The sequence below is a fragment of the Triturus cristatus genome, chromosome 4_1, assembly GCF_964204655.1.
Source record: "Triturus cristatus chromosome 4_1, aTriCri1.1, whole genome shotgun sequence".
NCBI lineage: Eukaryota > Metazoa > Chordata > Amphibia > Caudata > Salamandridae > Triturus > Triturus cristatus.
The window spans coordinates 1,139,981,406-1,140,006,250 of NC_140585.1; the positions used below are offsets into that span (position 1 = coordinate 1,139,981,406).

Sequence of the window (24,845 nt, forward strand, 5' to 3'; positions counted from 1 at the left end):
CCATAGGATATCATGGCTAAGTCAGAAAAATACCAGACGTAAAAAAGCAGCGTTAACCGCGGTTAGCGCTGCTTTTTTTGTCTCTAACAGGGTTAGCGATATTCCTGATAATAGGAGAAATGTGGCTTAGCGACATTTCTCCTATTATTTTACTCTGGAACGCCCCCTTTGCATCTCATCAGAGATGCAAGGGGAAGCGTAGAGTAAAAGGGTGCTAACATGCAAATTTGCATGTTAGCACCCTGTTGTTGATAGGGCGCTAGTTTTATCTCTGCTTTTTTGGCTTTTAAAGCCAAAAAAGCAGAGATAAAACCCTTGTTGATATACCCCAGAGATTGGACATACGAGACGGTGCCTTACCGCGGAGAGGGGCGAGTCGAGCACACGGGGGCACAGTAGGAACTGAACAAAATAATAGGTGTAAAGAGATTAAACATGTGCACACAGAGGCTGTGCAGCAGGATACTACGCACAGCGCTGGAGTTGGGGCACGTTTCAGAAATGTGCTGCATAAAAGTTCAAACACCCCGGCCTGCAGGGGTGTGCAAACAAGATGCTAGCGGTGTAAAAACAAGCATCTCAGTGTTCACAGCAAAGCGCTATGAAAGTGGCGCACCTTTATTTTAGTGTCAGCGCTGGTAAGTGCCTAGAAAAATTCCTGTGCGTGCTAACTACCCTGGGTCAATGGCCAAATATACAGAGGTGGGGGAAAAAACGTGGAAAATAAAATGAGCATTCCCCCTACATCTGTCAACCCCGCTTACCTTTTCCCAAATGAATTCCACTTAAACACGATTTTATTGTTTCTCTCTGTGGTGGCAGCAAAGTGGGAGAGGGCCACCTTCTGATTAAACTGTCACCCTATTTTCAAAGCCCTTAATCCCCTTCAGAGAGTTGTGTTGAACAGGCTAGAAAAACACACATTACTGGTCGATCAATACAAAAAATGTTGTACCTTTTTACTGGCAAGCCTGCTGCGTCTGCATCCACTGGCACAGGGTATCACCTTCCTCTATCTCCGCCGGGCAGATATCATCAAACCGCCTCCACAAACTTGTGTAGCATTCCCATTGTATGTCATGCATACTCATACAGATCTCCCCAGAGCATTTGGTCCAGGTGGGGAGGTGACGTTCATTGTGTGTTTTTTAAAACAAAACTCGGGTTTCTTGGGAAGGCGGTGAGATAGCAATTGGAATCGAGTGCCTCCTGGAGAGACCGATATGCCAACTGCAGGAATTCTGGTCAGGCTGACTCAGCCTTTCATCTTTCCATAGATGAGAAAATGTGTGAAACTTGGTGGATTATTCTCAACATGTTTTATCTGTATTTACGAATTTCGTGAGGTAGAATCATGAACATATTGGTTTGATTATTCTGCTTATCTATATATTAAGGACTGTGTCAAAGATTCCATCTGAGCCCTCAACTTACGAGAACATGGAATAACAGATCTTGTGTAGATCCTACAGTCATTAATGTTATTTAATGCGTTGAAAATATATGACCCCAAGTCCCAGCATTTTATGAATCTTAGAGGAGTTCTGAGTATGATTTTTAGGGCATGTAATCACTGTGGACTTCAGCAGCTGCGGCTATTCTCTAGTGAATCTCTTGCCAATCCCCAAATCAGGATCTTAGTTACTTAAGGACAGCGTCCTATGCCTATTTTGGGCCTCACAGAGCAAACACAAGCCCCATACACCCATAAAACCTTTTATATGTACCCGGGGCTGTATTCCCTATTGTCCACACTGTCCAGGGTCTGTGCAAGGTGCACTAAATTACAGAAGTCGTATATCAGAATACTGACTACAGAAACCTTGTGCTCTGAGAATATTGTTGCAAAAATATTGACAACCAAATTACAAATGGGCCACGTCTAATGGAGATACAACCTATAAACAAGGAGCGTGTAATTTATCTATCCTTTGTTAATGATCAATGTCCGTGCTGTATGCTCTTCCTCCAAACAGAGAAGATATTGAGGGAGTCTTGTTGGTAGATCATCAGGGCTCATAATCACATGTGAAAAATATTTTCTTTCTTTTCATGTATATTATCTAAACAATTTGTAACATTGTGTGCCCATCCTGGTGCATTCATTTCAGTGTGTACAAGTGTACAAATGAATGTACCAGGATGGGCATACGATGTTACAAGCCCTGATTATGTCCGCACTGGGTTCAACGAGTCAGCTGATTTAATTTGACTACTGACAGGATTGTTTTGAATTTGTACTATTAACGCCTGATGGATTGAATAAAAACTGGAACTGTTATATCTACCAATAAGACTCCCTCAATATCTTCGCTGTTTGGTGGAAGAGCATACAGCACGGACATTGATCATTAACGAAAGATAGATAAATTACACGCTCCTTGTTTATAGGTTGGATATATTGTCTACCAGTATGGATGACATGTGACTCCTACACCTTGCATTCCTCTGTCTGATGTAACATTTACTGTACACTGATTTACACACATATGATTGATTGTTTCTGTGTAATGTGTGTGTGATGTAAAGTGCTCTAACACCCTACACTGGTATGAGTGACGCTATAAATCTAATTAAATGCATCTCAGAGAGTATGGTAATGGAGACTTGAGGGGCACTGTTGAAGGGTAATAGTAAGGGAATCACTGGCAGAGGTGGTCATTGGGGGAGCGCCAACAAACATTGTTACACAGGCCGCCACCAGCGCTAAGGCCGTCCCTGTGTGGGGCATATTGTGTGCCTCTGAGAAAGTATTCATGTTAATTGCAGCTCATGACTGGTGCTGCGATTAACATGAATACTCACACAATCTGATCTTGAATTTTGTCGCTGCACCCACACGCCCAGTCGGGTTCCTGGCGCACATAGCCGTGGCTGCAGCGCACAGAGACCTTACACTGCCGCGCACAGAGGAAAACAATTTGAGGGAACATTGCCCAGGACACAGGTGAGTAACTGGAAAACCTCTACCACTTGGAAAAAAACAGTATGGTTCCCTTCTTCACCCCCTCGGCTCCCTCCCCTTTCTTCCTCAGTCTAGAAAACTACTCACCAACCAACCTAATATCTAGGGAAGGTAAACAGGGGTGAGTAGGGGACTTCCCCTATTGCACATCATAGGGAACAGGTCCCCAAGGTAGTAGAGATGTAGATAAAGCAAGAGGTCCAGTGAATAACCAAAAGAGCACCTGCAGCTGGTCTATAGCAGCTCCCATGAAAATAGGCATAGGACGCTGTCCTTAAGTAACTAAGATCCTGATTTGGGGATTGGCAAGAGATTCACTAGAGAATAGCCGCAGCTGCTGAAGTCCACAGTGATTACATGCCCTAAAAATCATACTCAGAACTCCTCTAAGATTCATAAAATGCTGGGACTTGGGGTCATATATTTTCAACGCATTAAATAACATTAATGACTGTAGGATCTACACAAGATCTGTTATTCCATGTTCTCGTAAGTTGAGGGCTCAGATGGAATCTTTGACACAGTCCTCACCACTATGTCGTCTAATAGTCCAAAGGACAGCGCACTGACCCCAATAAACCGATGAACAAAAAAGTGCCTGCAGTGTGAGTAAGGATCATAGGTATGATGAAAGGAACAACAAACAAAAAGAATGATCCCCAGCTCTGGTGAGTAGACCTGCTGTCGTCAGGGCATCCAACAAGGAATGAGAGGGGGTGGTGAGCGGTTGACTGCACAGCTCACCGGAGGTACCAGGATGGAACTACGCCAGTAATTCCTGCAAAGACAAAAAGAAAATCCACGAGGGAACGCTTCAGTGGTGCTCCTCTGCATGAGGAAGCGAGCGCAGTCAAAATACTGAGCTCCAGAGAGGAATATGCGGTCCTCACAAGGACAATCCAAGTGTGCCCGGCGGAACGCCGTGAGCACATGTTGAGGTTGCGATGGTAACGGCTCCTGCGGTTTAATGCGTGGCAGAACGGTGAGCGAGACGGGTTGCCGACTCACCAGTTAGTAATTTAAAGAGGCACCGCTCCTGCCGTACTCTCCCGAAAGGTGCGGCACCAAAAGCAAAGGCAAGGATAGTTCCAGAAAAGGAACTGCTCCCGCGGTCCCCCTCATGAAGTAAGGTGAACACCTCATGTTGCCGCTCCCCTCCAAGGCCTGGAAGCTATCTGGGTCCGACTCCGTTGACCCGGAAAGAAATCATTTAAGCCAAGCAGCTAGTGATGGGAGACACACATTTTAATAGTTGCGCGTCACCCACGTGGTAGGGGGCGTGTGTTAGGAAAGGAAAATGCCGTATTCTCACAGGAGTACGGGTTGTCGGCAAAAAGGAGCGGAGAAAAAGACAAGGAAGGGCGCAAAGGAACACCCCATGCTTCAACAGCTAAAGTAGGTGTCCCTATGTATGCCAGCTAAACTCTCGCAACCCACCTCGGAAGGGAAACATGTTAGTGGACTGCCCATGACCCCTGCAAGCTCCTGGAACCTGCAGGACAGGGTAGTAACACATTCTGCCTTCAGACCTAGAGAGTTCAACACAACACTATCAACCCCTGTTATATGAGTCTCCTGAAGGCAATATATATCTGCTCTTAAAGATGTAAGATCTTCTTGCACCCATATCATTTTAGATCTATCATTAAGCCCACAGATATTGATAGTGCCGATACAGAGCTTAGCAATCCCCCTAGAAGATTGCTCTAGCCACCAGCAATATCCTCCCAAGATTGATAGAATTCCTATAATGCCAAAACACAGTCCTCCACCCAATCTTATATTCAATCCCCAGCCTATCCTTCAGTGCAACCAAAAAGACGAACCTGCTTAAAGTTCCTTGCTGCAATTTAGATGCCCCTTCATCCAACCCCCTTCCCAACTCCTTTCCCCTACCCCCATAAAACCCCCTCTCGAAATCCACCCCTCCCCCCTGCCAGTGAAAGCAGCCAAACCAACCAAGTCTGTGTGATGGAGATGGCACAGAACACCACAGGCTCCCACCCCGAACCCCTCCTCCACACCCCCACATGCCAATGTGATAGCATGAAAGATACTGCCAACGCGACCCTAAGCCCCCAAAATACTAAAAACAACCAATACTAGTAATACTGAGGAAAGACCCAACTATGTTTGACCTGCCTCGCAGTTTCCTAAGCTAACGGCCCATGAGCTATATATTGCTTCTATCTGCCAAAACCTCCTCAGGAAAGTCTCTAGCTTGTATTTCAGAGGTAAACATTTTTGCAGTCCCTCTAAAAATGCCTCAAAACTGGCATCTTGATAAGGCTTAATGACCTGCCGCAGACACCACCTACGCTCTATTGTTATATAGCAGAAGTCAGGGTGCACAAAAAAGGAGGACTCATGGCATTTCCTTCTTGCCACTGGCCGAGCCTTCTCAAAAATGGCTTGGCGTAACAGGAAATTTCCCCAAAATACTAAGATGGCCCTTGGCTGCCTCTGGCCTCTGTAGGTCTGTGGCATAGTAACAGAAACCGGTGGACCCTCTGAACTTCCCGTTCCCAATCCCATCCTACAAGTTCGGGAAATGCTTCCTTGAGAATGTCCAGCATAAAGGATCGAATATCATCCCCTTTCAAGCCTTCCTCGATCCCCAGAAAACGAAGATTGTTCCTTCTCTGGTGGTTTTCCAGATCCTCCATTTCCCACATGACATCAGTCACTAGGGCATTATGGGACTTGGTCTGTTCTTTACCAGCAGCCTCTATACTGTTAAGCCACTCGTCAATCTCAGAGCATGCCATCCCGACATTCCGAACTGCGCCTTCCAGTTTTTGTGGCCTGCTGGCTTTTTTCACATCTGCATGGGTCTCAGCACAGTGCTCCTTGATAGACTCTAAGATCAGGGCCAGAGCGGGATCCAAAGTTACTGCCCTTATAGCCTCTGACGCACACAGAGCAGTCTCTGCCTGGGCGGATGCTGCCTCTGGTGTTCCCAGTATTTTCATATGGGAATAGTCTGATTTCAGCCACTGGTGGACTTCTCCCTGTTCTTTCATGAGTCTGTGTTTGCCTTAGCGCCCCTCCGGTACACCTTTGGCGCTTGAAGGTTGTCTCAGGTGCTTCAAGTTTGCTAGAGCCTGATGCTGAGGAGCTGTACCTAGCTTCAGTTTGACAGGAGTACGAGTCCTCCGAGCGAGAACCATCAGTGAGCAAAAATAATGTATCCGCCCCATCGCATGTGAGATCGGCTGGGGTCAGACCATTAGTTTCCTTATTACAGTCCAGATTGCCCATGACTCCACCGGGAGCCAAAGATCAAGAGTTATACGTAACTCTGCACTCTTTCCCTTGAGCTTTCTGATTCACCTCTCGGGGGATACTGACCACCTCTCCCTGTTCACCAGTCTCCCGTAATGAAGGTAGCCCCAACTCTGATGAAAAAAAGCTCCCATCGGCTGCGGCCTCACCTGCCACCTCGATCTCCTTCTGCTGCACCAATGATATCCCAGATCGGTCATCTGATACAGGGCCCGCACTCTGGCCCAACTTGTCAAGCTCCTGGAGTACTCCCTGAGCTGGCTGGACCACACCTCCATCCTTAACCCTGAAAAAAGCAATGATAGCTGGCTAGGGTGGGGCCAGTGATGGGACAAGACTGTCTTTGCTGGGCCCCTAGCCCCACTCCCCAGAGACTTGTGTCGCCCCCTGTGTTTTTTACCACAGTTTGAGTGCGGTCCGGCAAAATCCTCCTCCTCCCTACCTCCATACTCTTCAGTCGGTTTTTGACAGCACAAGACTCACTCGGCTTACCTTCACTCTCCTCATTGTGGACAGGAAGAGACTCTTGCCTTGGTCCATGCACCTGTAGAGCAGCCCGCGAGGACACCTCCTTATGTTGTTTGGCAGTCTTGGGAGCCATAGTACAAAGTGTCAAGGAAGCTAACCCCCAAGGAGAGCTTGTGCTGTCTTCAGGGCGGATCCAGAATATCCTGTAGGAAGACATGCTCACCTGCTCAAGACGCGGTTCAGGGATCGGGTCAGTCTCCCTCCCAGAACCGTCAGCGCTCTGCCATACCTTCTCCAAGTTTCTACCACTCTTGGCTCAGCAAACTTGCCGTGTCAGAGACCGCTGTGTAATCTGTCCAGACTTGCTCAGCCTGTGCTCCACACACCAGGGGCTTTGAGAAATCGACGCGCACACTGCTGGCGAGACGAGACATTCCCCACAAACATGTAGAAGATCGCCCTCCGCCCGCAGAGCGGTCGCTCCGTAATGCACAGTGCTGAAGAGGAGCGGAACGCCGGCATGGAGGCCTGTGCCCTCCGAGACAGCTCCTAGACCGCACCCAAGCGAAAAAACCAATGGAGGCTCTGTAGAATAACTGTGACACTGGGCGCCGAGAACACCGCTGGCAGGTAAGGTCGCCTGAAGGGAGGTGGAGAGGGCCAGGGTAGGAGCTCCGCAGCAGTACTCCTATGCAGCCACTATCTAGGTTTCCCAAATACCTGGAATAATTTCAAGGCTAAATACTCGCTAAATTATCACTAAATGTGTTTTTGGTTGACATTGATTATCAGAGATATTCATTATACATTTACAAATTAAAAACACATGCAAAGAACTTGCATTTGATGAAAAAACAATCCACTCACCCCGACACGGCACTTTCCAATCTTGCTGCTTCCAATCGCCAATCTTCCCCGGCTCCGTCCCACTTTCTCTCAACCCCTCTTTTAATTTATTGTAACAAGGATAAGTAGTATGGTCATTCACACTTTGTTTTCTGAACCTTCACCTATGGAAGATCAGGGCTACCGGGAAAGAAAGTTCGACATGCGGGACACCTTTAGGGAATCCTGATCCTGCGCCCACCTCGTCCTGAAACACTTGAGTAAGACTTTGGGCCAGAGTTCGTCTGCCTTGTCTTATCACTACATCGCATCCCTCAAGGTTCCTTCCCATCGACTTATTTTCCAAGTTCTAACCTAATCACCTCTCGTCCATCAACATGGTTGGATTCAAGCCTACAGATGTGCCTGCCACTGCAGCTGTGAAGTTCGTAGGGGCTGGGACCGCTGCCTGCATCGCTGACCTGTTCACCTTCCCACTGGACACTGCCAAAGTCCGGCTTCAGATACAAGGTGAGAGCAAGGCTCTGTCCAGCCAGTACAGGGGCGTGTTTGGGACCATCAGCACCATGGTGAAGACCGAGGGCCCCAAGAGTCTCTACAACGGCCTGGTCGCCGGGCTGCAGCGCCAGATGAGCTTCGCCTCGGTCCGGATTGGGCTGTACGACTCCGTCAAGCAGTTCTACACCAAAGGCTCCGAACATGTTGGCTTTGGCAGCAGGCTCCTTGCCGGATGCACCACCGGAGCCATGGCCGTGGCCATCGCCCAACCCACCGACGTGGTGAAGGTGAGGTTTCAGGCCCAGGCGAACGTCACCAGCGCCAGCCGGAGATACAAGGGCACCATGGATGCCTACAAGACCATCGCCAGGGAGGAAGGCATGAAGGGCCTCTGGAAAGGTACTGCACCCAACATCACTCGCAATGCCATCGTGAACTGCACTGAATTGGTCACCTACGATCTGATCAAAGACTTGCTGCTGAAGTCCAACCTCATGACAGATACTCTTCCCTGTCACTTCACCTCTGCCTTCGGTGCTGGATTCTGCACAACTGTGATCGCCTCCCCAGTGGATGTAGTGAAGACTAGATACATGAACTCTGCCCCGGGCCAGTACGGCAGCGCCTTGAACTGCGTGCTCACCATGTTCAGAAAGGAAGGGCCTCTGGCCTTCTACAAGGGATTTATGCCCTCGTTCCTTCGGCTCGGATCCTGGAACGTGGTCATGTTTGTCACCTACGAGCAGCTGAAGAGGGCCATGATGCAGGCCCAGGTCTCGTGGGTGGCTCCTCTCTGAGCCTGCTGGGAGCATGGTTTGGGCTGCTCCAGATCTTGCACTCAGAATTGTTTTACCTCTACCTCTAGCCTTGATTTCTCTTGTGTTTCTAGGGATTGTCTGCTGTCCGTGTGTGCTTAGCGCATTTTAAGACTAACGAGAACAGGTGGGTCTGGGGATTTTTAACAGTATCTTGTGCTTTGCTAGTCTTGGGTGTTTAGCACTTCTGTACGCGATAAAATTTCATGTGAAACCAACATTCCCTACATGTAGAATGAGCTGCACCCTTCTATTTATTTTGTCTGGCTCTTCATCATTGCTGTATTTAATGTTTAGCTGGCTGGCACTCCCTTCTGCTTACTGTATTTTAAGAATGGTCCTCTGTGGCAGGCGTTTGGTGGCGAGTGGGTCTTGTTGGGTGGGAGGTGATTAGTAACATCTGTGCCAGCAGAAAAGGGAGCTGAATTTTATTGAAATAAGGGGCTGAATTCACTTTTAAAATTGCAGCAATGGTACCCCAATGTTTGTCACTTTTATAAAAGATGGCTAATAAAATAAAAAAATAAAAAATAAAAAATCATCACTTGTTCCTAGTGGAAACTTGCCTCAATTCTCCCACTTCTAAAAAAAGATAATCTGGACATTGCGGAACCCAGCAACTATCACCCCATATCAAGACTCCCTTTCGCTGCTAAACTGGCAGAGAAAATAACGAACCAACAGATCTCAGAATACATAGAGGTTAATTCGTTACTGGATGACACCCAACATGGATTTCTGACAAATCGACAACAAAATGTGGCATTGGGCAATTTTGTTTCTAGGCAGTTTACTCTCCCGTGCGGAGTTCCACAGGGATCAGCACTGAGTCCAACACTTTTTAACCTTTATGTTATGCCACTTGCATAAATCATCAAAAATGCTGGTTTCACCTTGGCATCATATGCGGATGATAGCCAAATTGTGGTGTCACTGACTAATGGTGATAACAACCCAGGTGAGGCATTCAGCCTATGTATGAGCAAGGTAAGCAACTGGATGGATTGCAATTGCCTGAAGCTGAATGCCTCAAAGACCGAGGTCATCAACATCGGCAATCAACCCTCTCTCTGGACACCGGATTGGTGGGCGCCTGAGTTGGACTCACTTCCTACACCTTCAACTAAGGTTAAGAACCTGGGAGTAATGTTAGACAATTAACTGAAATTCAAAGAGCAAGTTAATAAAATTGCATTCACATCCTTTTGCTCCATAAGGCTGATAAGAAAAATCTAAAAATACCTACCCCCGGGCAGAAGTGCTACATCGTGGTGGCGTCATGGGGAAGTCGGATGCCCGGCAGCCTAAGCTGACATTTGCGGCGACCAAGAAGAATCCTCGTGTCACACAGGATGGTCAGGAGATGGGCACTGAGGGGGGAGCTCAGGATGAGGGGCCCGCGACGACTGCCGATGTGCAGAGTATACTGCAGGAGGTCCGGCAGGGTTTCGCTACTATAGCGGACAAGGTGGACGGGATGTCGTCGCGTATTGATGCCATCACGCACAAATTAGACGGCCACGAAGATCATATCAAGGAGGCTGAGAGACGTATCTCAGACACTGAGGACACTACTGCACGGGTCACCACGCAGGTCACTCGCATGGAAAAATTGCTGAAATTGGTGGCTGCAAAGAATGAGGACTTGGCGGCGCGCAGTCGGCGCAACACTATTCGCGTTGTGGGTATTCCAGAATCCACCAATATGGGGAGGATGGAGGATTATGTGGAGAAGATGCTGTTGACCTCCATCGGGGCGGATGCTTTCTCAGGGCACTTCATAGTCAAGCGGGCGCACCGCACATTGGGTCCACGACCACCTCCCGGGAGCACGCCTCGCCCCATCATAGCGCGACTTTTGAATTACCAGGACCGTGACGCTGCTTTGCGGATAGCGAGAAGCAAAAAGCAGCTGTCGTATGACGGCAACAATTTTACTGTCTACCCGGATTTCACTCCACTAGTTCAGGAAGAACGTCGGAAATTCACGGCAATCAAGGCTAAACTGAGGCTGGCTCAAATAGACTATGTGCTGTTGTACCCAGCGTGCCTTCGGGTGACCCACCAGGGCCAGCAGCGATTCTTTACCTCACCGCAGCAGGTGGAGGATTTTCTTAAACATCTGAAGCGGACAGGTCGCAGTGTGAACGCTGCCGCTGCATCGCCGCCCTCTTCACCACCGGGGGCGGATGCTGGCACACAGTAACTATGGTATTGTTTTTTTTTTAATTTTTTAAATTTTTTTTCCTTTACCAATTGCTAATTTCTTTGTTTCAGGAACTACTTGAGTTGGACTATATTGAGGGCAGCATGACAATAGCGATGACCGGATGGTTGGGTACTTGGTGATAGGTTAGTTCACTGCCTGCCTGTTTGAGCGCTCTAAGACTGATGTTGGACAAGCTGGGCACTCTCGGCTCTGCCTGAGTCTGGGCCTTGCCTTTTGTGGTGGGCCGGCGGAGCAGGGAGTGATAGGGTGGCCACCTAGGCGATCCCCCATGGGTAATCCCCCGCAGTGGCACACTGCATGGTCTAAACCATGTGGATTGGTCATTGGTGTATTGCATATTTTTTTGGGGGGGTTGTTGACTCCCTTTTTTGTTGTTATGTATTTTGTTTGGGGGGGGAAGGAGGGTGGGTGACTATTTCTGGCAAGTTGGGGCTGCTTCAGTGGGGGGGGGGGTGGTTCATGGGGTATCTATCGGAATTGTTTGTTCTTTTCAGTAGGGGACAGACTGCGTTCACTTATATTGGGCATGATTTTTGCTGGCAGACCCGAGAGAATGGCACAGTTTTTATTCTGGTACTGTATGTATTTTCATTGGCTGAATTATGCATGGCAGGCACAAACCGTGATGATTATTATTGAACATGTATACTTATGTCTGATGGGCAGATGGACAAGCTAAACATCCTTACTTGGAATGTTAGGGGGTTGGGAGATGCACGCAAAAAGCGACATATACTAGCCTACCTCGAACGCCATCAGGTACATATTGCTCTGCTGCAGGAGACACATTTTAGTCCCCGGAGCCCCAATACCTTTGCCAGCAGATGGGCGGAACACCGTATTTTTTCCTCTTACTCTTCGTATGCTCGGGGCACCGCTATTCTTATAAAGAGACGCACACCATTTCAGCTAGCGGGCGCTACCTGGGACGAGAAGGGGAGATATTGCATAGTCTGGGGTCGGCTGGGCTCTGACTCCGTCACCCTGGCTTGCTGCTATGGCCCTAATGTGGATGCCCCAGACTTTTATTCGGACTTATGGGCTAGGATTATTGCTGTAGGCTCAAATCATGTCATCTGGGGGGGAGATTTTAACGTCACATGCGACCCGGAACATGATAGATCCCACACTGCCCCGCGTCATTACACCCGGGCCCGGGCGGTCCTTCGGGACATACTCTGCACTTACCAGTTATTTGATGCTTGGCGGCATTTACATCCCCACAGATTGGAGGGAACGCACTTTACGGCACAAGCGGCATCCTGGGCGCGGTTGGATTATATATTCGTTTCCCGCGGCCTGGGGCCAGCCACAGCACAGGTGCAGCTCCTGGCCCGCACTTATTCGGACCATGCCCCAGTTAGGCTTATCCTGGCATCGGCGGATTATGGGCCCCCGCGCAATAGCTGGAGGCTGCGTGCATCTGTGTTGTTGGACCCGGTTTTTCAGGACGGGTTAGGGGAGGAGGTGAGTGATTTCTTTGCCCGAAATAAGGGAACGGTCGAGCATGTTGAGACCGTTTGGGAAGCATTCAAGGCCACGCTTAGGGGGTATTGTATATCTAGAGGAGCGGGAGTGCTGAAAGATATTGTCGGCACACTGAATAGGCTGGATAGGGACCTGAAAGATTTGGAGACGAAATTAGCCGAGTGCCCGGATGGACCTACCCGACTCAAGTTCCGAGAGGGGCTCACCGAGTATATGGAGGCGGCGCAGCGTGAGTCGCGCTTTCGGGGTAAATATTGGACAGCTAGGCGGTACGGTGAGGGTGAGCGTCCGGGCAAGGCGCTGGCGGACGTAATTCGGAAACCACGATACTCCTCCTTAGTGTTGGAACTCGCGGGCCCAGGGGAGGAAGTGTATAGAGACACTGCAAGTATCCTTAATGCCTTTGCCACACATTATGACCAACTGTACACCACGCAGAGGGCTGGTGACCTAGATCTAGATAGTTATTTGGCTGATGTGGCTCTTGGGTGGCTGAGTGATAGGCAGCGAGAGTTTCTCTGCACCCCGTTCCAACTGGATGAGGTGCGGGAGGCCATAATGCAGCTACAATCCGGGAAGGCCACTGGCACAGATGGCATACCGGTAGAATTCTATAAAATGTATATAGATCAGATGGCCCCCATACTATGTGAAGTTTATGACGATGCTCAGGAGGTCGGGCACCTCCCACCCTCTATGCGGGAGGCCCTAATCATCTCATTATTGAAGCCTGGGAAGGAGCCACATTTATGCGACTCCTACCGCCCACTGTCACTTCTTAACTGCGACGTTAAAATATTGGCCAAATTGATAGCCAACCGGCTTAGCTTATTAATGGAGGCTCTGATGCTCCCTGACCAGTCTGGGTTTGTGCCCGGCCGCACAACCTCCCATAACCTGCGCACCCTTTTCTCAGTGTTGAACAATGTCGCTCCTGAATTGCCTCTGGCAGCAGTGTTTCTGGATGCCACGAAGGCTTTCGATTCACTTGAGTGGGACTACATGTTTGGGGTGATGTCACGCATGGGCTTTCCGCCTCTTTTCCTTTCATGGATCAGGTTACTGTATTGCTTGCCCGTGGCTAGGGTGCTTGTCAATGGTCGCGTGTCCCGAGCCTTCTCGGTTACGAGGGGTACCCGGCAGGGTTGCCCTCTATCCCCTTTACTCTTCGCACTAGCGGTTGAGCCTTTAGCGGCTAAACTGCGACAACATCACAGAGATAAGGCGTTGCGGTGCAACATGAGGCACATATTAATATCTATGTATGCAGATGACATCACTCTGTATGTCAGGGAGCCACAAGTCAATCTAAATCCGATCCTTCGCGAGTTCATCGCGTTCGGGAGACTTTCAGGAATCCGGATAAATTGGAGGAAATTTTGTGTCTTCCCTTTGACAGCCGCCGCGACTCGGTTCCCGTTAGACTATCCCCTGGAATGGTGCGGGGATGAAGTGAGGTGTCTGGGCATCACAGTCACGAGAGATAGGGATGCACTAATGCGCCTTAATTACGGCACGGCTTTGACGCGTATTATGGAATACGTGACTCGCTGGATTTCCCTCCCGCTCTCGATGGCGGGATGTGCGTCCCTGATCAGAATGGTGATCTTACCCCAGATGTTGTACCTTTTCCTAAATGTACCATTCTATCCTGGAAATTACTTTTTTAAAACGCTGAAATCCGAATTGATACGCTTGGTTTGAGGGGGAAAACACTCACGGCTACAGTGGGATGTTCTTGTACGGCCGTACTCGCATGGAGGCTTTGGCATACCCAACTTTGAATTATACTATCTCAGTGCGCAGGCGCACTACGCATATTTCTGGGTGCGCCAGCCACGCTATATGCCACAAGTCGCAGCGGAGCACTGGTTGGCTCACCCCATCCCGATCGATGGAGCGCTGTATGATGTGCCTGCTGGCAGGGAGGGGCCGACGACAACGGTTGCATGCACCGTGGCGGCATGGCAGCGCATCGGTGGCCTACTGGTTGCTCCTATGCTCTACTCCTCGCTCTTGCCGCTCGTCTACCACCCCAAAATGCCCCTACTTCAGGAAACGGGGTTTCGCAGATTTGCGGAACGCGTGCGCATTAAAACATGGGGGGACCTTTACCACAATGGCCAATTTCGAACATTGGAGCACATACTTCGGGAGTTACCGAGTACTCCTCTCGATGTGTTTTTATATATACGCCTTTGGCAGGGCGTCCGCTCTCTCACCCCTGACTTCCCAGCTGAACCCCCTGAGCTTGCGCCACTACAGTTGATTCTTAAAAGTGCGACGGCGAAACGATTGGTCTCGTTAATATATCATACCATCCACACACAGAGACAGACATTGTCCGCCCCGGCCGGGCTGGGATGCGGAGTTGGGGTCCGCGCTGACAGACGAGCAGTGGGAGTACTGTTCATTACAGACGGAGCAGGTCTCGGCCAGTAGCCGACTGCGCATTGTGCACTATAAATTTTTGCATAGACTATATTACACGCCGGCCAGGATGTGCAGGTACAAATTGAGGACAGTGGACAACTGTGAGAGGTGTAGAGCGCCAAATGCGGATTTCTTACATTTAGCCTCGGAATGCCCGAATGTTCACGCTTACTGGAGGAAAGTTTTTGAGGCCTTAACTCTGATGATACACGAGCATGTTGAGCCCACGCCCCTGCTGGCCGTGTTGGGCTATGTTAAACCATTGAAAGCTGTGTGCCGCAAATACGTAGCACTGACGCTTCTGCTGGCAAAGAGGCGAGTGGCGTGTCGCTGGGGTCGAGGGGGGGCGCCCAAATTTAAGGTATGGCTGGACGATCTAATATATTGTCAGGAACAACTTGGCACATATGCGGACCTGTTGCCGGGCGCCTCTAAACCCAGGGATATTTGGGGGCCACTGAAAAGCTATCTACTTACACATCCATGAGGAGGGGCCGCTGAGGTGCGGGGAGAGGGAAGTGTGTCTGGGGAGGGAAGTGGGGAGGGGGGTGGAGAGGGTAGGGGATGAGCCACTTGGGACTAAATAGATTGGACTGCACTGGCATGTGGCTGAGATGCCCAGGGAAGTTAACGATGGACTCTCCCTTGAAAGAATAGTCCAAACTCTGTCAGATATGATGTTGGGCTGTGCTTGAGGATACACAAGGAAACTGTGCCGCGGAACGGGAGGGATACTGTGTTGACATCATGCTACTGAATACACTGTAACTGTTTGTAATGTTTGAACTTTAGAAATAAAGCTTAAAAAACAAAAAAACAAAAAAAAAAACCTACCCCCAGAACTTTTAAAAACAGTGACCAAGGCTATGATCCTTACAAGGGTTGATTACTGTAATAGCCTCTACCTCACTCTAACATCAGGCCTTATGAATAGACTCCAGATTTTGCAAAATGCTGCTGCTCGTTTCATCTTTAAAATCCCCAAATACGAATCAGTGAGAGGAGCCATTAGAAAACTGCACTGGTTGCCAGTCAAACAATGTTGCAAATTCAAAGCCCTCTGCCTGGCATTTAAATCTCTGCACGGACTCTGGCCTGACCAGTTTAAGAGAAAACTTAAATGGTACATACCGGAAAGAGCGCTACGCTCAGGCTCTGCCAGAAACATGGTGGTCCCCCCCCCTTTTAAAAGGCCACCTGGGGGGGGGGGTGGAGTTTTTACAGGAGCACTGCAACGTTCTGGAATAATTTGCCATTGACTTTAAAAACAGCTCCTTCCCTAATCAGCTTCAGAAAAGTGTTAAAGACCTGGCTTTCACACAGGATGGATAAAAAGCACCTTTTCATCCCCTTGCTTTACCCGTAGTGGCTGTTTCTGTTACCCTAGATCAGACTCTATAGCGCCAAGACGCCCCCTGGCATGAGCTGCGCTTTATCAATTATAATTACATGTTCAATAACATGTCTTCAGACTGAAAAAAGGGTCTCTGTGCTGGAAGACATCATTCTTACAACAAAAGGTGAAGTCTCTAAAATTAAAGATTGCTCAATATGTATTGCCAAAAAGACTGTTGTTAGCAGTTTTTAAATGGAATGAGGATAGAATAAGATCTATAGAGAAAGGTAAGGGCTTATCTCAGTAAATGTCAGGCAATAATTAAAACTATGCATACTCCTTTGAACCCACATGTGCGCTTCTCTTACGTAAATTCTGATGAATTATTGTATAATAAGGAACGTGTGACTTAATATTCACCTACAATTAAAGTATGTGTTCATGGCCTCCATGTGTTGATTAAATGAGTTTTGGAACACTCGCCCCCTCACTGTGCAGAGAACATAATCCCCTTAGATTCAGAAAGCTACTGAAGACCTGGATGTTTTCACACCAAGCCTGAAACTGTTTATCTCTGCTGCCAACTTTTCATCAGCACCTAGAGAGTCTATGACAAGTGATGGATGCACAATATAAATGCCAATAAATAAACACATTTATGTCCGGTGGATATTTTGAATTTAAATCCTGAATCCAGAATTGTTGTACCTAGATTGGACTACTGTGTAAAACATTCTTTCAGTATGTTCCATGTTGTCTGCTCTTAAAAGTCTGTGCTTTCAGATGGTGAGGTAAAATATGTTGGCTGAAGTTCTTTAAACTACAAAGGAAAATGTGTTGTTCTCAAGTTTTACTGTAGTTTATCGTAAACATCTATCAACAGAGTTGCATATAGCGTCTTTTATTCATGCATAATATACATTTCTGTCTCTGTGTTTTAGATGCTACTCTATTAGAGAATGTGGACTTTCCTGGAAGTGATATTGAGACAATCTTGGCTCCAGATGCGGGATGCTGCCAGGTTTACTGCACTGCACATTTTCAATGCTCATTTTTCACCTTTGTTTTAAAGCATCCCAGCGTTCCAAGGTATCTGATGTATATTAATGGAAGTCATGCTATTTGCCTTCATGGGTATATTGACTGTTGACCAACAAAGACAGATTACCAGCCTCTAACATGACTGCAGAGCCACAAACATATAGAACTAGTCCTTTAAATTTGAGGTGACTTTCAATGTCCCAAAACCAAACCAATTCTGAGCTATGGCTATTTGCACCCAATTTACAGCAAGGTGCAGAAAGAAGAAGGATAATGTGCACAAAGTATATTTGCAACCCCTTTATCATTTGTGTCCCTGTACAGAAAAATATAACAATCAATTGTACCTGCAGTTGTTGTACACCACATACCTTTAGTTGTTAATGGCCAGTTGGTTGCAGGAGGTGGGTAGCCATTGTGGGAATGGAGAAGGTGTAGATCTCAGAGCTTCACTCCTTTCAAGGCACTACGGCCCTCCTCCAGAGAAGAGTTGACCCCTATTGATCACTGATACCCTTAGCTAACTTTAGACACCCAATGATATGACAAAAGTGGGCTGGTGATGGCTGGAGTAGTGGAGTGACTGTGTGGATTCTCGCAGCGGCCATTTTGATTTCAAGCAGCAGCAGAGACATTTGAGCACATGAGTGCTAAAGGCCCAGATAGAGGGACACCGTTACACACAGCCAAGCCAGTCTGAGCAGGATTCTGGTAAATGTGGGCTCATGTTCAATACACTTCTGAGGTACTGTGGCACTGTGAGATGGTTGAGCGTCCTGGCAACGGATGGCCCAACACACTGAGAGGAGGCACAGGGAGAGCAAGTGCAGGCTTCTCCCTCCCTACAAAGTGGCTGATTAGGCCCAGAGAGGCCTGTAAATAGCATGGAAACAAAATTAAGGAAATTAGGTATTGAGGCAGGGTGTGCACCCTATGGTGAATATCTTGCAGGGGAGGTGATGCCAAGAGGATGAGAGCGGGCACCTTGTCTCCTGCACATTGACTAGGTGAGCCCTGAGAGTTTTGCCTGAACTGGAGACCCAACACCACATACCTAGGATAAGGGGTACTGAGACGTATCATCACAGCCAACCTTGGCTGACAGGCCCACTGCAGAGGGTAGATGTGCTGGGAGCTAGGGGACCTCACCAAGGCTAGGGGACCCACATACATCTGAGAACAAGCGGGTGCATGGAGCATTAAGGCCCCAGACGATACTCCTAACAGCCCTTGGAAGGACAAGATGTGGGCAGCTTTGTGGTAACAGATATAACCCAGGATCCAACCTTGTTTTTTTTTTTAAACATCTTTTTATTGTTTTATACAAAGGTAAACAAAACCAATCGGCAATGGCACAGTTATATTGAGACAACACAATGGTGACAGCAGCAAAGAAAACTACATAGTGAAAAAGGTGACAAGTTATCTTTTGAGTTGCGTCAAGGAGATAGCAATTCCTCCTCGGAGGAGTGTACAGGCGCTACACAGACTCCTCCCCTTCAGTCGTTCCACCCAGCCCACACTGCAGACCACTTTCTGGGCCATCCCGCGCTACATATACAGTCTTCTCCCTGAGTATACATCAATCAAGACTCTTCTCCCATGAGGCCAGGGTAGGTGGAGCAGCCGCCCCCCACTGCTGGGCTATATCTCGTTTGGCCACCATTGCCCCCAGTGTGGCCCACAGCCTCTCCATACTCATTAAGTCAGTGGGACCCCACATGTTCAGAAGACATCGTTTAGCCTCAGGACGAATGGTTTTATGTAGCACCTTCTCCATCACCTTATCACCTTATGTATTGCTCACCAATACCTTTGTATCTGATCACATTCCCACATTATGTGGAGGAAAGTACCCACTTGCCCACAACGGCATCAGCAGTCACCCTCTTCACTCCTCACCATATGGACTAGTTGCGGCCCCATCCTATATGTCCTGTGGAGTATCTTTAGTTGAACTAATCGCAGACGTGCCGAGATCTCCACCTCTCTAGGGGAGGCAACCGCTTCACGCCACTCCTCGTCATCAAACTCCAGTCCATCTCTTGCCCAGCACTCACGCAGGTGCCCAAGTGGGTCAGGAGCATGATTGATCAGTTTTTTATATGTAAGGGAAATCGTTTTTTTGGGGAAGGTAGCCGTCCAGCAAACGCCTTTCTGTAGGGCCGTGGTGATAGCGTGTCGAATCTGCATGTATCGAAATAGTCGGAAAGTTCATACTGCTGCTGAAGTGTGGCAAAGGGGACCATAGCACCCTTAACCCAAAGATCACCCAGGCGGGATATACCAATCAAGTCCCACTTATCAAACCCTTTCGTGGACCAGAGGTTACCCAACAATTCAGAATCCCACAGCGGAGTAGCCAGCGTGAGCTTCCGGTCCCAACCTAGGCTCTTATTCACGGAGTGCCAAATAGTCACAGAGTGTTTGGTGGGGCCGGTGAGGGGGAGTCTCCGGGGGTTGGAATACAAGGCTCGATTATAATTCCCTCTGGGCAATAGCCACCTATCAATAGTAAAAGCAGGGTCGTCTGGCTGGCGATACGTACATTGATTAATAGCCGCTAGGTGGGATGCCCAATAATATCGCCGAATATCGGGGAGGCTAATACCCCCGTCATACCAGTTCAGGACCAATTTGTTGAGCGCTATCGGGAGCCTTCCCTCCCTCAGCAGCTCCCTCTGCAGCCCTTCGATTTCTCTAAAATACCGTGCCGGGACCGACTCTGGATAGTTTTGCAAGGCATATAGGAGCCGAGGCAGCGACATCATTTTAAATGGCGCTGCTCTGCCCAACAAAGAGAGCGGTAGTGTCTTCCAACTGGACACATCCCTCTTAAGGCGCTGCAAGGGTGGGACTAGGTTCCGTTCATATCTGAGTTTAGGGCTTACGGTGATAAAAATCCAGAGGTAACAAAAGCCATCCCCCACAGCCTGCATCGGACAATTTGTAGGCAATGAAGGAGCTGAGCCTCCTAATACATATATAAAAGTGACTTGCTCCAGTTGATCGAATAGCCCGAGTATTTACCAAATACGGTGAATATATCCAGCACGCAAATTAAATACTTTTTTGGAGAGGCTAAGTAGAGGAGCACGTCGTCCGCATAGAGCGAGATTTGATCCTCCCAGTCTGTGGACCACCGCAATCCACGGATCATACGGTCTGAATGGATCCAGGCTGCCAGTCGCTCGAGGGCAAGGGCAAACAGCAGAGGGGACAGAGGGCACCCCTGCCGGGTCCCACGATGCAGCTGAAAAGGATCTGATCACCTAATATTGACTATCACCTGAGCCATAGGTTCCGAGTACAGAAGCCTAATCCACGATATAAAGACCGGCCCGAACGCCAGTTTGGCAAGGACAGCCAGCAAGTATGGCCACTCTATGGTATTGAAGGCCATGGAGGCGTCTAGTGACCCTATCACTGCAGGCTCATCGACAGTATCCGTTCTCCCCAGGACTCCGTGGACCCTGCGCAAGTTGAGGGCCGTGTTACGGTGGGGCATTAAACCCGACTGGTCCGGGTGGACCAAAGTTGTTATCACCCGAGCCAGCCGTGTGGCAAGGAGTTTAGCCAGAATCTTGGGCTCTGCGTTCAAGAGGGAGATCGGTCTGTAGGAGGTGCATTTGTTTCTGGGTTTCCCTTCCTTGGGAATGACAACTAGAGAAGCGAGTCTCTGATCAGGGGGAAGGACGCCCACACGTCTACTCTCTTCAAACATGGATCGGAGGAATGGGGCGTGGCCATCGGGACACAGTTTGTAAAGCTCGATGGGTAGGCCATTGGGCCCAAGCGCCTTCCCTGAGCGTAGGCCCCTAATTGCCTGTGCTATTTCATCGTTAGTTATGCTGCTGTCAAGGAGTTTGGCGGCGTCCTCAGAGAGAGTGGGCAGACGGATATCACGAAGGAGACCCATAGAGCCCTCCTCAAGGAATGGGTAACCAAATTGGTAGACCCCGTCATAGTGTATCGCAAATTCACGGACTATATCAATGGGATCGATGTAGACTCTCCCCTCAGTGTCAGTCAATTCTGGAACCATCTTGTTAGCCCGTTCCTTCCTGTCCAGACAGGCCAGAAGTTTTCCAGCCTGGTTGCCCTCCCATCTTTCTCGCTCCCCCAACTCTTAGCCCTATCAGTGGCAATACTCTGGTATTCATCTCTCTGGAGCTGCAGGAGATGAATTGTTTCTAGGTCTAGGTCCCCAGCAGGTTTGCTCTCAAGGGAGAGAATATCTTTCTCGATGGCCTCAAGATCCTTTTGTTTTTCTTTTTTAACTCCAGCAATTAATGAAAGAGCCTGTCCCCTTATCACGGTCTTAAACGCCTTCCACAAGGTAAGAGGGGAGTCAACCGAGTCCTGATTCTCCCAAAAGTAGAGGTCAATTGCGAGCAAAAGACACTTGCGGACCACGGGGTTACGGAGGGACCAAGGGTTTATGGGCGCAATTACGCCCACACGCGTATTTCCAAGGACCAGTCGGGTCCACACCGGGGAGTGGTCGGAGATTCCCCGTGCTAGATGTCGGATCTCATGGATATGTGTGGCCTGGGCCGTGGGATTCAAGAGATAGTCGATGCAAGAGAAGCTGTGGTGCGCTGCTGAGAAAAATGTGTATTGGACGTCGCTAGGGTGGAGCGTACGCCAAGCGTCAGATAGGCCAAAAGATTTAAAAAAAATCCGGAAGCCAGCGATGTGAGGGGCCAATGTCTCAGGGGGGGGGGGTGACAATCAAGGGGTCCAGAGCAAACAGCATTGCAATCTCCTCCTAGCAGTAGGAGACCATCGGGCAGGGAAAGCAAGTGAGTTCCCAGGTCAGCATAGGTTTGCGGCTGCAGGCCTGGTGATACATATATCGACATCAAGGTGAGTGTGTTGCCCTCCCACTGGCCCCTTCACTGTGGCGTATCTGCCCCATTCGTCGGTGCGTGGTGTGTGCATTTGAAAGGGAAAAGCATTTTTGATAAGGATTCCCACCCCCCCCTGGATCCAGAAGTGAAACCAGAATGAACTACCAGCTTGTACCCCCACCTGTTCAGTGCCCTAAAGGAATTAACCACGAGGTGCGTCTCCTGAAGAAAGACAACGTCTGGAGAGTGGCGTTTAAGATATTGGAAGACTAAGGTGCGCTTAACCCTGTCACCAAGCCCATTGACGTTCCAACTCATCAAGGTGAAACTCCTATCCCACTGTGTGTCCATAGATAGTGTCAAGTGTAGACCTGCCTCTGAAGGCCATCACAACTAGTGCCACAGAACGAACTGGAACGAACAAACCCCCCACCCACTCCCAACTCCAACCACCCCCCTCCCTGCTCCCCTGCACCATGGGCCTAAAACTACCTATAAAATAACTTGCAGAGTGCCTGTCGCCCAACCCTAAGGAACTAACTGGCACATGCATCAACGTAGGCTTTTGCGATTCCTTAATCGCGATTATTAAGGAATCGCAATTAAGGAATTGCAAAAGCCTATGCATGTCAAATATGTAAAACATGTAAAATATATGTATAAAAATAGCAATTCCTACACATTCCTTAATTGCGACTTGCAAATTGCGAGTCGCAATTAAGGAATGCCGTCCCTGGAGGCCCATAGGAATGAATTGGAGATAGCATGAGCAATTTGCGAGTACCATGCAATTTCAAGGGTGCAAGGGTGTCAAAATGACACCCTTTTGCACCCTTGAAATTGATCTGTGCACATATGTTGCACACACACATGCCCTAAGGGCATGTGTGTGCGCAACATGAAACTTTGAAAAATGCACAAAAGTGCATTTTTCAAAGTTTTTGCAAATTACTATGAAGTTCAACTTCATGGTAATTTGCTCCCCCTATTAGCGAAATCGCAATTTTTTTTACTTTAATGCATTGCATTTAAGGAATCTCAATTTGGGATTCCTTAAATGCAATCGCAATTTAATTAATCGCAATTTAGAGATTCCTTAAATTGCGATTTTTTGCATTTGGAATGATGCATCCCAAATGCAAAAATACCGGTCGCAAAGGGGCAGATTCTGAGAATCTGCCCGTTTGCGACCGGTTTTTCCTTTGATGCATGTGCCTGTAAGTGTCTAAATGTGGGGTGAGAGGGAGACGCTCCATCCCTCCGCCTAACCACCATTGTCAATGTCAAACAACTTCAAACCCCGCATGGGACAGTCCCCAGTGCCCCCTTATAGAAAAAAGTGGGCCAGCGAGATGTTAAAAAACAGCCAATGTACCTTTTGTCCATTAGGGCCACCATAGGGGGCCAGCTCAAATCCGCTCCAGATCCAGGACACAGCCCAGGTGCAAGATTACACGGATAAGTCTGTATATAGTCCCACCAGAGCAAGCTCAATGTGTCTCTCCAGCCTTCCAACCAGTCCGCCACATCTTCAGGACGCTCAAAGAACCATGGTTTGCTGTCTGCCTCAACCCGTAACCTGGGCGGGACGAGCATGGCATATTTGAGACCCTTATCTCTAAGTTTCTTTTTTACCGCAAGGAAGGATCTTCTTTGTTTCTGGACGGTCTGGGTGAAATCTGGAAAGAAGGAGATGACTGCATTGTCGTATTTAGGAGGGGGAGCTGCCCTGGCGCACTGAAGAATTATGTCCCGGTCACGGAAGTTAAACAGCCTAGCCAGGAGGGGACTGGGGAGAGCCCCAAGCCTCGGATGTCCCCCGGGGACCCTGTGCGCCCACTCTACCACGAAGAACTTGGACAGGCCCTTGGGGCAGAGATGCTTGAGTATCAGTTCCTCAACAACAGGTCAGGCGACTACCCCTCCACCCGCTCCGGCACTCTAATAATGCATAGATTGTTGCGCTGGGAGCCCCCCCTCGTAATCGTCCAGCTTGTCCTCCACGTACTTACGGAAGGATTGCAGGTTGTGGAGTTCGGTTTGGATCTGTGAGACGTCCTCGACTAGGCTGGATGCAGTCACCTGGAGCTGCTGGACCTTCTCCCTCATTTTTGCAAAGTCCACCCTGATGAGTGTCATCTCCACTTGTATGGCATCCGTTCTTTGCTCCATCGAGGTGTGAACCCCAGCTATCGCCTCCATGACATCCTTCAGGGAGAGTCCAGGAGGGCTAATTTCCACGTCGTCTGACTGCTCATCTCGGGAGGAGGCCGCAGAAATAGGTGCTTTGGAGAAGGTGTATTTGTCCAGTCTGCTTTGCTGTGACTGCTTGGTGCCCTTTCCACTCATGTTTGTGTGTCCACTGTTCCGCGCCTTACAGTCTGTTTGTAGGACACGCCGGTCCCGCCTCAAACCCGCAAATGGGACCCAGTCCGCGGGTAGTTCAAATCTGGGGCAGCCCTGGCAGGGACTGCGCAAGTCCTCATCACATTCCACCACACCCCAACCGGCGCTGTGACCTTCGTAAGCAGTTGTGAGGGGGGGGCCCAAACATGCACCCACGGATAGCAGTGTTATAAGTCCAGGG

The 24,845-nt window shown here is 48.9% G+C and overlaps 1 protein-coding gene and 1 pseudogene across 4 annotated transcripts in view; both read left to right on the plus strand.

Moving 5' to 3' along the window:
- Positions 1–24,845, plus strand: part of LOC146856190 (coagulation factor XI-like) — a 211,615-nt gene that overhangs the window by 47,900 nt on the left and 138,870 nt on the right. For 2 of the 3 annotated variants that reach the window (XM_085654241.1, XM_085654242.1), the window contains exon 3: positions 17,306–17,453. The exons of the other annotated variant lie outside the window; for it this stretch is intronic. In XM_085654241.1, coding sequence (XP_085510367.1) covers positions 17,306–17,453 — 148 coding nt within the window. The remainder of the gene's footprint in view (positions 1–17,305; positions 17,454–24,845) is intronic. 3 annotated transcript variants of the gene reach the window in all.
- LOC146856191 (dicarboxylate carrier UCP2 pseudogene) lies at positions 7,592–9,389 on the plus strand (annotated as a pseudogene). The gene has a single exon (XR_014981444.1). The product of XR_014981444.1 is annotated as a dicarboxylate carrier UCP2 pseudogene (transcript).